Source organism: Corvus cornix, chromosome 20 (assembly GCF_000738735.6).
Source record: "Corvus cornix cornix isolate S_Up_H32 chromosome 20, ASM73873v5, whole genome shotgun sequence".
NCBI lineage: Eukaryota > Metazoa > Chordata > Aves > Passeriformes > Corvidae > Corvus > Corvus cornix.
In genome coordinates, this window is record NC_046349.1 from 11,048,387 (window position 1) to 11,063,768 (window position 15,382).

Below are 15,382 nucleotides of genomic sequence, written 5' to 3' on the forward strand. Positions count from 1 at the left end.
CTGAGCTCTGCCAGCACATATGCGCTGGAAGTTGTGTGGGAGACTGCTCCCAATCTGTTTTGCCTTTCCTGGCTATTCCAGCAATCTCTACGCCGTCTGTTCCCCGAAATGCACTCAATCTTCCATGTTCCAGGAAGAAGGAACCAAATTAAGGCCTGACTTCCAGCATTTGGAACAAAGATGGCTTTTAGCCATTCTCTAGACTTCACCAGTGACACTGATGGGCTGCATCCCAGATTGTTGCATGAGATCACAGCAGGAAGGGGAGGCTCCCTTAGCTGCATTCACCTACAGACAGTAAATTTCCTGCCTTCTCGTCAGGACCAGCCCCTTTCACCTGTCCAGAAGTGTCCTCTGCAAGTCCTTGTACTGACATTTGACTCTAGGAATGCATCCCTTACAATAATTCTTTAGGCTCATTATTAAGCAAGATAAATGGTAAATGGAAAGAAAGGGATAAATCCTGTAGTTACAGCACCTGAAGCTGCGATTCCATCAGACCTTTCACACTAAAGGAAGTCAGGCAGGGCTGAGAAGAGATGTGACCTTCCAGGCATTTCAGCAATATGAGATGGGGCTGGATATGACACAATCTTCTCATTCAGTGAATACTTTGTGATGGTTGAACTTGATTTTAGGGATGCAGTAGGGTGGCATTTTAGAGCAATCAAATTCGGCCTTTGATGTATGAAGAGACCTTAGGAATGATTAAACGGCTAAAATAATGGAGTTAACAATATTGGGCGCAATGTGACATGTTTCCCTGGAATGAATGCACAAGGCTTGCAAAGTCAGGATGATCAAGGCCCATCTTCCCTTCCAAAGGTGATGGGTACTAATGGGACACACCTATAATCCACTCTGTAACTCTTGGAAGTTAATGTAGACTGTAGTGAGATCTTTTCTACTTGTCTGGATGTACGTGCTTTGTGTGGCAGGGTCTGCCACCTGCACTGAGCTGTGCAGCCCCTGGCACAAAGCACTGCTCCCCTTCAGGTGCAAAGTGCTGCTGTGCACCCACTGAGATTGGAGGGACCATAACTCCATCTCTGCTGTTGCAGGGGCACCATGAAGGGCACTCAAAACCTCCTCTGTGTTCCTCAGCAGCTCATTCCTTAGCTGAGGGCAGGGGTGGTGGTGGCAGAGATGTTCTCTTCCATAAACTCCGGTCTGTTAGGACTTGTGCTCTGATCCACACACTTGTTCTCATTCCCTGTCCCCAGAGGTAAAGTTTAATCAAAAGCATGCACATGAATGAGTTAGTCTAAATATCAATAAATGTTTCTTTCAGGAGAGGCTTGAGATATTAATATTTAATAAGCCTTGAAAATGAGCTTCTATTCATGTTTCTCAATTTGATTCCAAGCATTTTGGCGGAGAGCAGCGCTCGCTGTCCCCGTGTGGGCAGCACGGCACAGATTATTTAAAAATCCACTTTGTCTCCTCTAAAATATTCATGTCTGCAGATATCCAAATACAGCTATTAAAAAAGGCACACACAAAAACCAAATGGTGCAGTGTGAGCCTCCTGGTTACCTTCAGTCTTTGCTTTAGGCTACACGCCACAGTGATGCTGTTTCTCTCACAGCTCTCCTCTGTTGCCCTGGTTACTGATCAAAACCAGAGCATCCCTGCTGTGCCTGCAGCTGGACTTACACAGGCACCTTCCCCAGGTGAGGGCAATACTGCTTCTGCCTTAAAGCACCAGTGCAGCCACCAAGACAGCAGCTTTCCCTTGCTAAGTGTGCAGCTCTAACAATTGCTTTTATCCTCACATTCAGCTAGAGCTGACAAAGCCAAATCAGGTTGATAAATAATTATATTACTATTTTTGTTAAAGCACTGGGTTTTCTGAAGGACCTCCAAATCTTGATTGCAGCAGCAGAGCTGCAGGTAGATTTGGCAGGATTTTGTCTCCAAATTGACTTCTGTCTTGCTTTCCCTTGAAATCAAGGCAATCCTGACTGAGGAGGGAGTTAAGACTTTTTTTCCTGTGGCTGATTGACAGCTGAAAATGTGCTGTATTGGCTTGTGGATGGTTCCCTGCAGGAAATGGACAGGGGTGGGTGACAGTATCTCATCTGACAGGACTCAGAGGATGCTCCATTGTAAAGGGAGGCTTCTCCCTGTTCTCATTCACAGCACTTACTTTGAGAGTTTCATTTCAATTTGCTGCCGGATTTCCTGTCTTTCCTCATCTGTTCTCCTTGGGAAAATATTCCTGTCTTCCAGCTCCTGCTTACTTGGTCTGTTCCGTAGTTTTACTGCCAGCAGTTCTTTCTTGCATTTTCTTGGCAAAGTACCTGGGACATGCATTGAAAGGAAAGTTATTAGAAAGGCAGCTCCTGGGGATGAAACAGGAACTTCTGGAGAGCAGGGGTGGCACAGAGTGGCAGTGATCCATGTGCAAGAGCAGCACTACAGCTGAGCAGGGCTCAGACACAAAACCACCACAAATGCAGAGGGAACATATTCCTCAGGGCATGCAGGAGCTGCAGTTAAATCTTTGTTTCATCTTGGGGGCACGGTGTGTAATAGGGAGGTTAATTTGTTTTGGTTCCTTTTTGCTTTAAATGGTTTGGTTTCTTTTTAATTTAATGTTTCACCTTTTCTACAGAAGGTCACCTCGTTTTTAAAGAAAATGACATTTAATTGGTATTTTTATTTGGCATTTGAGATAGGATTAAAGTCCATTTTTTAAAGGATGCTCTGGAGGTTGACAAGACTCTAACTCCTAAATAGGTTCTCATCCCCAAATACTGGGGTTTTATTTGCTTGGGATCTGTGGACCTCCATTATTATTATCACCACTGATCTCGAATTTCTTTATGCAGAGGGAAGGAGTCTGTACAACCTCCTTCCCACATCTACCGGCTGGCAAGAGTGGGATAGAGTAGTTTTGGTCTCCCTGTGTGAGCAGTGAAAAATCTCTTGAGAGTTGCAGTGGTCTAAAGTTAAACTTTTTAGAAACCATAATCAGCTCAAAACCCCTTTCTGGAGCCTAAAAGCTGTGCCCTTATTTAGCACCCTCCTTGAAATGCTCTCACAGTCTGTCGCAAGCATTAATTAAATTAAACCACACAGCCCTGTCTGAAGTAGCAGATATACATTTAACAGATGGGCAGGGAAGTTAAATGATTTGGCTGCTGCCACATGGAGCCTTCTGCTAACTGAGTATCTGACTCCAGCAGGAGCATTTGGCTCACAAAGCCACAGACTTGGGACTCTGACAAGGTTTCTCCAGCCTCCACCACGCTGGGAGTGGGTGCACAGGAACCAACAGAATTCCTGCTGGAAACAACCTGAAGGACTTTCGGGGCTAGAAAACTCCTGGGTATCCCTGCACATGTTCCCAGTCTCACTTGAGTATGTTAAAGTATGTTATAGGGAATTTGGCCATGTCAGGAGGTTTCTGTGGAGAGCCTGCACATGAACAAGGAGCTCTGTGTGTCCAGGCCACGGGATCTGTAGCACTGGCCAGTGCAGTGTGTCCCAGGGCAGGGCAGGACACCTTGGGGGCATGGAAAGTGATATAATCTATAGGATTGTTGTCATTGACTTTAAAGGAAGTGTGATCAAAATCCTAATTAATGGTGTCAGCTCCATCTGTCAATCAAAGGTGGGCTATTCATAATGAAACATTTACCAGAACAGGTTCAAATGCAAGTATACATGCAAAATTTAAATATTAAAAGAGAATAAGTGCATGTGAATCAAACAAAACTAGAGAACAAAGAGAAAATGAAGCCCCAAGCTAGTTTTCCCCACATCCATTTTCAGCACCCTGAGACAAATTCCTTCCTGATCACTACCTCAGAAGAAACTGAACCTGCAAACACCGTTATTGAAGTATTCTCTTCCTAAGGGTTATTTTTCCTGGTCAGTCAGGCACGTTCAGTGCCAGTCTGTCCCATGACCATCTATCTCAGGCAGAATCTTGGCTGGATTGTTTCATGGTTTATCACACCTCAGCTAGGTCAACAAGAAATGCTTGTGAAATTCACACCCTTTTCATGTTAGGGCTGCAGGTTCCTGCAAAAACTTCCTGGTTTAATTCAGTAGAATCATGACATTTAATTTCCTGTATGTTTACTGTTCTTTTTCTCATATTCACTGTTCTATCAATTAAAAAGCAAATCCTAACACTGCCTGATGCCGGACAGACCTTGATTGTACCAGTTATCAGTTGTGGGCTACATTCTAGTAATGCTGATTTTTAAGCTCATCTTGCCTTGAGTTTTCGGAGGTTTCAAAGAATAATTTATTGAGTAGGATGCTAATGGAAAACCAAGGTATAATTCCTCACTTTTTCCAGAGTTGTCTGTGACCTGTCTGTACCTCCCTGTAGCCACAGGGCTGTGTGCCCTGTCGTGGTGGCAGTGGCTGATGTACTAAGGGAGTACAGGGATTAATGGATAGTTTTACTCCCTGACTTGGAAACCAGCCCAGATTTTTTTCAAACCAGAAGGAATCTGGGGATGTTTAGGGAATTGTTCTGGTGCTGTTCCTGTCACTACTGCACCTCTGGAGTGGTTCAGTGGTTCACTTGAGTGAATGCTGGCACCAGCAGTGCTTCCCAGTGTCCGCACCAGAAATGCCTTGGGAATGTCCCAGCTTGTCTAACTGGACATCAGTCACAGAGCTCAGTATCCTCTGTGCTGAGCAGCAGTGTTGTTGTAGCCACGATAAAGCCAAAATATCTTTAAAACAGAGCTGGTTTTCTCAGTTGGCCTCAGCCATCCCCAATACACCACTACTGTCCTTCAACTGCAGACATTTTCCAAAACTCAAGCACTTATTGTGGAAAGCCCAGAGCTGCTTCTAGATATCACTGAAACTTTTACAATAACCAGCGTCCTCCTATCATCATAATCATGAATAATTATTTGTTAAATATAGAGAGGTTCACCTTCAATAGTAAAATATTCAGATTTGGTTTTGCTTGTAGGGGATAATATATTTTTTGCCTGGCTGCCTCTAGCTCTTGGAATTTTTATCAAAGGAGACCGCTTTTACACACGTAGGCAGAAAAAAAAATAGAACTTAAAAGGTGGTTTTTATGTTTTAAGCTATCCTTAAATGCACAGCAGTTAGGCAAGGGACTCTTTTCTTTTGCCTTACCTCAGGAGTCTGTTCTGTTACTTGGTGTCTTAAGACACAGCAGCAGAACTCGTGTCCTGTCTGCTGGCTCAGGCTTTCAAAGACATCTTTTAAAATTCATCTTTCATCTGCTACAACAATTATTTTTTGATTAATTGTTCTCTGCCTGCCTTCTTTTAATGCATTCATGAAGAGAGTGAAGGATTCATTTCAGATTGAATCTGTCTTGCTAACATGGAAAACATTAAAACCTTGAATGAAAAATAAATTTTCTAATGAGAGCTGATTATTTTGCCAAAGCTCACTTAAATAATTGCACAGGTTTATAAAATGCATTCCCCATATGTCTCAAGAAGGGGTAAAATGGACCAAATGGAGAGAAACTTTATTCTTTAAGATATTTTCTCTACATGTTTGTCCTTCCTAGATTGATTGGTCTCAATCACTTTTCCATGTACCATCACTGCATGGAATAATAGTCCTGAAATTCCAAAACACCACCAGCATTGGCACTGGGTGTACAGAAAGCTCTGGCTACTGACAGTGAGATGTCTGAGAGTGCTGCTGTTCATACAGAGCAGTCCAAGGGCTGCACCAGTAACTGAGAGGGTAAAGCACAGTGATACATCTCAGTGTGCAGTACCTGCCAGGACAATCACAATCACTGTGACTCCAATTTAACTTCAGCTTTTCACCAGGATTCCTTCAAACAGTTGATGTGATAGTAGAGGAATTTACCCTTCTCAATATTTTCTGTTGCCTGCTGCCTTTAGAGCGTTCCCTTCAGCTGCGAGAGTGTATCTTTCTAATACAGTGACTTTCCTTACCAGAAATAACAGAGTCGTTCAAAACTTCCTCATCCTGATAAAAAACAGACTCTTCCTTGAGCTCTGAGTTCATGATCATGTTTTCTTTGTTCTCATCTGACTCTTTAACCGAGTTCCTCTTGTTTTCTGAGTCGCTGCCATAACTCAGCGAGTTCTCCTTCTCCTTGTTGCGCTCCATACTCGATGTTCTTGAGGGACGGACATCCACTCTTTTTTTTGGAGAGCCTTTGCTTTCTCTTCCGTGGAAGCTGTGGGTGGAAGATGCACAGCCCAGTTTTTACAAAGACTGTTTTATTGCTGCAGTAGAAACTTATATGAGAATGAGAAAAATGTCCTGTAGCTCGTAAAGGACAGGGCAGGGAGTTCAGCATGGACCAACACAGGATGGCATTTTCAAGTTGAGAATGGCTAATGTGGATCTACTTTCCTGTCTCTGCCATTAAAATAAGATACGGAGGGGTGGTGACAAATGTTTTTCTTTGATATATATGGTCACAAGATAAACTGTAGTGATTAAAAAACCCCCCAACAACATGGTCTTCTAATGTAAAACATGCGTGGCATAAAACATGACTATTCATATGATATTGTATGATCATGAAAAAGGTTTAACAGGGCCTGGAAATGATAGCATGTGAATCTGTGCCCTGGGACAGTAGTTGTTAGGGAACTGAGAAATGATACCAACTTCACTCCAAAGCTCTGGGACGGCAAAGGTTATGTCTGCCCTCCTCTGATATACAGGAGGGTTTATAATGAAACCCAGATAAAGCACCCAGTGTGCTTCCCAGAAGTATTTGTATTAAAAATGGATCTTGTATGTGCTCCTGTGCCAGCCAAGAGACACAGAAATTGCAGCATTTCTCATGTGTAGAGGGCTGGTACTTGGAGCAGGATGTGCCTTTGCTACTCTAACTTGATCAAGGATTATCCCATTACTCTATCTGTTTGAAAACCTACTCCATGCCCCAGTAGCCTCCCTATAAAGGAAGAACATCCTCTGAAGTAGCTGCCAAATTAAGCACTTTAACCAGGGATGGATGTTCCAAGCAGTGACATCACGAGGAAGGCAACCGCAAGCTGTAGGAGCAATTAAAACTCTAACAACAGGGATAGGAACATTTTCCAAGAAAGAGGATGTGGTGGGATGAGTGTCCTCATGCAGCCCTGGAGCCAGGAGGCTGTAGGTACCTGTCCTGCCGGTGTTTGGTGGCCAGAGCCCTGTGGAGTTCTTCAATGACTCTGCTGGGAGGTAAAGGCAGATGAACGGCAGCCAGGTGAGGGGAACCGGTGGGCGTTGTTACCTGGCCTCTGCCATGGGGCTCTGAGCTTTTCTGGCCAGAGGGGTGGAAGAGGGCAGCTTGTCCTGAGATTTGGGAGGAACCAACAATGACATAGTTCTTCAGGATGGTGGAAGGAGGAGATTTCATGGCTGGGTCATCCATTTCACTTCCCACTGTCAAAACACAAAAGGGGAAGAGGTTGTGCAGTGCTCTTTTCTTTTCTTTTTTTTTTTTTTTGCACAGAGCCTGCACTGAAATGCATTTGTTATATTGAACAGAGGATAAATGGTGATGTTTTGCTCTTGCTGTGAGGTAACTGGCTGAGTAACTGAGTTCAAAATGCTCTTGCTGCACCGCTCCACACCTTTAATCTAGCAAAATAGATGCCTCTTCCACTTCCCCTCTTTCTCACAGGATCAGATCCTCCTTTTTCCCAGCCCACCAATGCATTTTTTGCTTGCCCACACTGTTGCTCCTAACCACCAAAGTCTTGGGCTGTGGTGCCTTTCCAATCCAGCATTTTCTCTGCTGGACTCTGGCAGACTGTATTAAAATTTATGCCCCGTGGTTCTGAGTCTGGACAAAATGTACCAGTGTCTATTCGCTGCTGCTCTGTGACTGCTGCACAGCTCAGACCTCTGTCTTTCATATGCCCGTTGAGAAAATGCCAAAATCATTATAATATGAGGATAATGTTTGCATAACAAAACTTACCAAAAGACATCCAAATGAAAGATGGGGTATTGAGCACTAACAAGAAAAAAGAAGGGTGGGGCAATCTAACCTCTTTTTACCCCCGGATTCAGGTATTTTCTATGCAATGTAAACATTTTGTCTGAAGTTAGAGTTGAGTTATACATTTAGACTGATACATAACATCTCCTAGCATTTGAGTCTGCAACACAGTGGACGTTTCCCTGGTTGTAAATTTGGTAGCTTCCCACCCTTAGGATAACTGAACATCTGGCCTGGAAAAGATGCTGCTTAGTTTTCCCGTTCTGCAGTCCTTTTCCCTCTCCCCCTAGATCCCTGTCCCAAGCCTCTGGCATACGGAGTTGTTTACACCAGCAGCTCGGGCTGGGTGTAGAAAGGCAATGCGAGTGCCTCATCCCAGAGTATTTCTTGTCCCTTGTTGCCACCTAGTGCTTCACACAGGAATTTAAACTGGCACAGCTTGTGCAGCTTTGGTACAAATGTGTTTTCTCAGGTAATTTTTCCTTTTTTTCTGCTTACTTTTGAGATAAATCCTTCCATTCATAGCAGAGAAAAACTTCTGCTCAAGCCAGGATTATCCTGAAATAGGTCCTGTAATAAGGACTTGGTTCCACTTAGCAGGCTAACTTGCTAGACAACTGGAGAGGGTAAAAACCACTAACTTCAGATATTAAATATCTCCTCTCAGAGCCAGCATCCTGCATAAGGGTTACCAAAAACGTGCCTTTTCTTAAGTTTGCTTAAGAAGAGCTCCCGAAGTGATAACCAAAGTCTAACACTGAAAATCTGAGTGTGGCAACACTAAGCCTGGTCTCTTTTCTTGTTTGTGGGGTGAGAAGAGCATCCTTCAGTGGGGAGGGAGAGCTGCATCCTCAATAAAATCTCTTTTGTTCTAAGGAAGGTCTAACATTACTTTTTTTCATTTCTGGGGCTGTTTGTGCACATTTGTGTCCCTCCAGCCCAGAACCCTTAGCAATGGCTTTGTCCATCTCTATGCACACAGGAGACAGGGCTCAAACTAGCCCAAAACTTACCCTGTTTAAAATCTGCAAAGTCTGAAAGCACAGAGGCATTTCTCCAAGTGTCACAGTGCCTGAAGTGCAATGCCTGAGACACCTTCCCACCCCAGAGCTCCTCCTGCACTGCTCAGGGTGGCTGCTCCAGCCAGAACACAGCTGAGCTCCGCTGAGCAAACATGGGGTTTGGTACTCAAGGGAGTTTTGATTTTGTGCTACGGTGGAGATTGGACAGAGGACATTTATTATCATTGCTGCCCATTGAATCACAGCCTGAGGGGATGGACAAAACCATTTCCTGAGCCACTTTATCCTCTGCACAGGGAGAAGGGGTCTGTGTTTCCTCAGGGCAAGAACCATGGGTTCAGCTCAGCCCTAAAGCAGGAAAAGAGAAGACTTTGTTTCATCTTTACACCAGCTTGTTCCTGGAACAGGTCAAGGGCCAATTTCATCCTCATTGCAGCTTTGGACAATATTGAGAATTTCCTGAGATCACACCTGATTTGTCCTAATGACAGATGCTCGGTGAATAATCTTGCAAAGTGATGTCTTGGCACTGTGCCCTGTTCCTCCTCTCTCTGATTAATTGGTGCTTGACTTACTCCTCACTCCTCTGCTGACAGCATCCCTGGCATTGTATAGGGGGGAAAAAAACTGAACACAAAAGAGCTTTTCAGCCTCTTCATCTTCCTTTTCTTTCATAATCGCCCTCTCTCCCTACACTTTTGTATTTCCTCTCACTCACTGACGGTATTTGTTTAATTTTAACTTAGCACTGCCTCCACATCCTCACAAAAATAAACATGTATAATCACTACTGGAAAAGGGTCTAGAGTTACTGGAGTCATTGAGAAAATTAAAAGTCGTTCTTTGTGGAAAATGTAAATGAGAATTAAATACCAAAACCCAAAATATCTCAGATGCTACAGGAAATACTTGGGTTAAGCAGCAAAATATCTGAACACTAAATGCTCTGAAGTGCCTGGTGGAGGTGTAATCTCTATGCCCTGCGTGGGTCAGGTTTCCAAATACATCTGATGCCAAGCATGGCCTTCTCCTCAGCTGAGCAAAGGCACAGGGGGCTTGGGGCTGCCTGTTCCTGTTGCAGGGTGGAAGGGGAGCCTCACCCACAGCACAGGATGGTGAAGCAACCTGAACAGCAGCTCCCAAGGAGCACTAAAATACCATTTTGAATCCAGCTCCCACTTGAGTTATTACAGCATTTAAGCACAAAGTATGAATTGTTTCCATGGGAAACACATACTTGTAATTTTCTTCAAAGAGACTGAAACCTCAGTATTTTCTGTGAGGCCCAGTGGTCAGGTCACAGTGCCTCTCTGATGTTTCGTCTCCTGGTGACTTTGAAAACCCTACTCATTGTGCCAGATGATGAGTGTGGATGCAAATCAGGGCTCACATAATGGCTGTCATTTAAAAGTCTAAATATCCAACAGGTCTGACATTTAGATGTCAGGACTTGATTCTAATTTGCAATAAGGCCCTTTTAACTGCTTTTACCATATGTAGGGACCCTGAAATTGGAACCAACTAAAATCATTCTCATTTTAGCACCCTTTCTGCAGTGCCAGAATGCTGAGAAATGTAACAACATTGGCAATACATTAGAAAATCAGGCCCAGGGGAATTGCTTTTGGAAACATTCAATGAAGTCTGGCACAGAGGAGTGCCAGGTGTATCACTCTTGTGTGCTCTGTTAACGAGACCAGATTTCATAGCTCTAGTTTAGACCTGCCCTAGAGAGCAAACCCTTCTGACAGAAACCTCTGCAGAACCTTTGACTTGAACCAGATTTTGGCTGCTGTCCTGCTCTCCAGTGGGAGTCTAGGTAATGAAAACATTTAAATCTTCCTTATGTTTTATGGCATATCGATATGAGCATGGGATTCAGCAGATGTCTGCAGTTGGTTTGATTTGTTTTATGTGTGTTTAGTGCTATAGACTCACACCAAATAATCCCCTGAGAGATTCAGATAAATATGTGAAGTACAAAGATCAGTGCATTGTTATCAGGCAACCAGACATGGTTATGGCTCATTCAGTTTAACTGGCCTGATTCTCAGCAGTTTGGGGCTTAAAAACAGACATGAGAAAAGGATTTGATAGGAGGTGAACAACACATAAAGGATGGGAAAATCTTTACTGAGCAGTGATGACTGACCTGTTATGTTCTTGGTGACCTTGGAGATTGCCTTAGGTGGTGGAGCTGGGAGCAATGGAGGGCTGGGAAGCTGTGCTGGGTTTCTTTCTGTCTGCTTCTGGGGGGAGTCTGTGGATTCAGGTACAGGTAAGGCTTGTGGACTGTCTTCAGATGCGGGCAGGCTGGCATCCTCCAGTTCTTCCATGGGTGCTGAAGGTTTCTTGGCTAGTGGGAAGGTGTGTGAAATTAATGGAACACAAAGTTAATAATGACAGGCCAGGGGACAATGCCAGGAACATTCAGAGAAACTGAACACATGGCACACAGCTAGAAGCACTTCTTTTCCACAATGAAAGTAATTGTGAGAAACAGCCAACCAGCCAGGGCAGGTGAAGAATAAGATGTATGAGGATATTGAAGAAATGTTAGTTTTGATGTTCCTGAGACAACTGCTGAGCTTCCTTTATTTCCCTATAGCCTTTTCCCCCTGACTTTTTTCCTTTTTTTTCTAATAATGAGGATAGTGAGGCAAAGCTACTTCTGAGAACTGCAATGAATTTTCTCAGAGCACACAGCTGTGGTGCCACAGTCACTGGGTGAGTCTTCTGTCTAGGAACACACAGCCAAAGGGCAAAGAGTATCAAACCCATATTATTACCTAGAAACTGACTTTCCAATAGCTGATGTGTTTATTTTCCCCATATGATTTTTATCTTATTTAATACATTATTTCAACTTGCTTCCCGAGTCTCCTTTTACTGTACCTGACTCCAGAGCTGTTGAGCCTGTCCTGAGGTTAAAGTTGATAACCAGAAAGAACCTGCCACAAAAAAGATTTGCTATCGGATGTGAGCAGTTGGAGTGGAACAGGGGAGCAGTGAAGTGCTCAAGAAAAAATTCAGTCTCCAAAGCCCTAATTTGAGATTGTGAAGCACTGCTCATTTCAGGATTGTCTCTGCAAGGATGGTAAAAACACTTAGCTGTGAAAGCTAGTGCAGGCTGAATCACTAAGCAGTTCATCAAATTGACCCGGCTGTGACGAGGGCACAGGGGAATAGATCCAGAAAGGCATGAAGCTGAAGCAGGACATAGGTGGAATTTCAGTGATGAAGTCCAAAATTAGCATCCTTGAATTCTGCTCAGATACAGCTGCTCTGGCAATGCCCAGACTTGCACAGAGCTTCACTGCTGGGCTCTCACTCTGTTGCATGTCCTGATCTCTGCCTTGGCAGGTGTGGGGAACCACTGAGAGGCTTGAGGCTGACTCTGATCCAGGTGCCCAGCCATGGCCAGGCTCCCTCCAAACTGCATTTCCAGCCACTCTGGGCTCAGCAGCAGCCATGAGGGTCATTTTTCCTACCCCAGCAGGCAAAGCACTCATCCAAATGGGGAGATCAGTGTTGAAATCTCTCCTAAGCACAGAATTACAGAATAGTTTGTGTTGGAAGGGACCTTTAAAGGTATCTAGTCCAACCCCCAGAAATGAGCAGGGGCATCTTCAATTAAATCAAAGTGCTCAGAGTCCCATCCAACCTGACCTTGGATGTTTCCAGGGATGAGGCATCTACCACCTCTCTGGGCAATGTGTTCCACCCTCATTGTAAAAAAAATTCTTCCTTGTATCTAGCCTTCCTTCTTTTAGTTTACAAACATTGCCCCTTGTCCTACAGAACCAGGTCCTATCAAAAAGTTTCTCCCCATCTTTTTATTAAACTCCCTCTAAGTACTGAAGCGCTGCAACAAGATCTCCCTGAAGCCTTCTTTTCTCCATCTGGATGACCCCAACTCTCTCAGACTGCCCTCTCAGGAGACGTGTTCCATCCCTCTGATCCTTTTGATGGGTCTCTGGCCCTCCAACAGGTCTATGTCTTCCTGTGCTGAGGATCCAAAGCTGGGGTCATGCAGAGCATGAGAGAGGTCCAAACTCCTGGGCAAATCCCACTTCTTTTGGCACTCTGGATTGTCTAACCAGAGGACCTTTCCCTCTACACCGTTCTAGGGCGTCTCCTGAAATCTCGCTGCAGTGGCACCCACAGCTGCTGCATCACGAATCTTTTCTTGGCTCAGTTTTGTGTGTCTCGTTGGGAATTCAAACTCTCTGTATTAATGATCATTCAGCAGCTTCGTGCTCAGAGTGCGTGGGGAGGCACCAAAGCACTCAGGCAGTTGGAAACAATAGCACTAGCAAGATAATGGCATTTAATTTGTTGACAAACAGATTAATGAGTATGCCTAGAAGAGGAGGAATGAGTATTTATCACTCAAAAGAGACAGGAAAGTAGAATAAATATGCATCATTAACAGGAGTTCTTGTGAAATTTGTCATGACAGGAAAGCTGCCGTATGTGATAGTTATGTGCATTATAGAAGGAAATAATTTTTTTGAATGTACTTCTAGGGAAATGCTTTGTTCCAGGGTGACATCCCTTGGGTGTTTGTGCCCACTGCACAGGAGACAAAATGGGTAATAGAGGAAGGGAAAAACAAAGTCACTAATGGGTTACATTATAGAAAGATCAAGAGCCCCAGTAGATGTGAGGAGCTTGAGAGGAAAATTAGTCAGATTTGAGTGCATTTCCCTGAGTGGAGCAATGCTTTCTCTGGCAGTAACTCCAGAATCAGTGGGTGTGCCTGTGACAGGAAGGGCTGCTTGGCACAGGTGCAGAGGAGCAGCCACAGTGGGACCTCTGCTACAGAGAAGGTGGATCCCAAACACTCTCAGCCCCAGTCAGACTTTTTTGGTCCTGAACTCCACTCTGGTCTGGGAGTGGTGTCAGGCAGACCTGAGTCTGGAGCACACAAACCCATTAACAGATTTCATGCTGCAGAGTGAATATTATCCTGCTGAAAATATTCCAAGTGCTCAGCACTAGGCTCCTGCTGGAGTAGCGAATTATTCATGGAGTGCCACTTGTCAAAATGCCATCTCAATCTCATTACCAGGTAGAAATCCTCCCCTTGGGACTGGCCCCAAGGCTGCTGGCAAAGTTAGGTGGGGAAAACCACCCTCTTTGTGCCCTGGCTGCTCTTTTTCTGTGTATTAACATGAACATGAAGTCTACAAATTGTGTTTTCTCCTCTTCCCCCCTTGGCTTTTATCCCACATCCTCAGGATGACATAGAACACATTGGGTACAAAGCAAATATATTCACTTTGTTTCTAGCTGGTCACTTACTCATATAGATTTCTAGAAAGACACCCATTGCATTAGGCCTGGATTGAGCTCAAGGGCAAATGTTATAAAAAACTCGGAATTATAATAAACTTAGCAACACTGACAATAAACTCTGACAATTTTGAAGAGCTTTCCCACCCATTTAATTCCTTCAGGTGCACTCACTAGAGACAGGAATGTTAGGATGTACAGACAGGGATAAATTAGCACATTAAGACTAGATCAGCAGTAATTCTTTTGGAAGCCAGAGGTCACCAATGGAAGAGATAGAAAGATTTCCTACAAATTGGAGTCTCTCAGACTAGGTAGGCAGGAGAATGTAATCCCACAGGGATTTTTGTGGAACCTTGGAAAATGATGCCTCAAAAAATGGAGGAAAAGAAATACAGAAGACAGGAAAGATTGTTTCAGGGAAACAATAAAAGGAACTAGGATTCGGGAAAGAGACCTAAGAAATTGGGATGATTTTGAAAGCTTCAATGCACAATTTTGAACACACTGTAAGGTAAATTTTAAATCACAGTATGAGTTTATGCAGAGCCATAAGGTTAAGTACATGACACCCTATTGGTGCTATCTTTCCATGGTAGTACGTCCCCATGGCAAGAATCAGAAGTTCAGAAAGAAATTTCATGAGTGATACAGAATTAAACACCCTAGAAAAGAGAAAGAAGGAAAGAAACCTGTAATCTGGTGAAGATTTTATCTGGTGGTTGTAAGAATAGCGAGATGAATGGGTTTTGCCTCAGCTAATGAGGGAATGATTTCCATTCTGAGCTGCTAAAGCAGGCTGAGGGTGGAAGCAGGCAGGGGTGGGCTTGGGGAAAGCAGCCAGGGGCTGGGACCCCCGAGAAAGCAGGGCCTGAAAGGGTGGGACAGAGAACAAAAGGTAGCTGAGGCAGATGGAGAAGGTGTAAAGATTGAGCAGAGGCCAGGAAGATCCATAATCACTACATGGCACTCCTCACAAACCAGGATAAAGCGTTATCTCTGCAGCTTTGCATTTCTTGGTTGTCAGGAAGTGAATGGAACCCTCCAGCTGCTGGGTTGTGCCTGGCTGCTCTAGTCCCTAGGAACTGCTGCCATGGATGAGCTCACCGGAGCAGAG

The 15,382-nt window shown here is 44.2% G+C and overlaps 1 protein-coding gene across 2 annotated transcripts in view; it reads right to left on the reverse strand.

Moving 5' to 3' along the window:
* PHACTR3 (phosphatase and actin regulator 3) overlaps positions 1-15,382 on the reverse strand; it is a 100,579-nt gene that overhangs the window by 26,738 nt on the left and 58,459 nt on the right. For both annotated transcript variants that reach the window (XM_039563211.1, XM_010396830.4), the window contains exons 5-8: positions 11,120-11,323; positions 7,119-7,383; positions 5,928-6,175; positions 2,150-2,303 (exon numbers count right to left, since the gene is read on the reverse strand). In XM_039563211.1, coding sequence (XP_039419145.1) covers positions 2,150-2,303; positions 5,928-6,175; positions 7,119-7,383; positions 11,120-11,323 — 871 coding nt within the window. The remainder of the gene's footprint in view (positions 1-2,149; positions 2,304-5,927; positions 6,176-7,118; positions 7,384-11,119; positions 11,324-15,382) is intronic.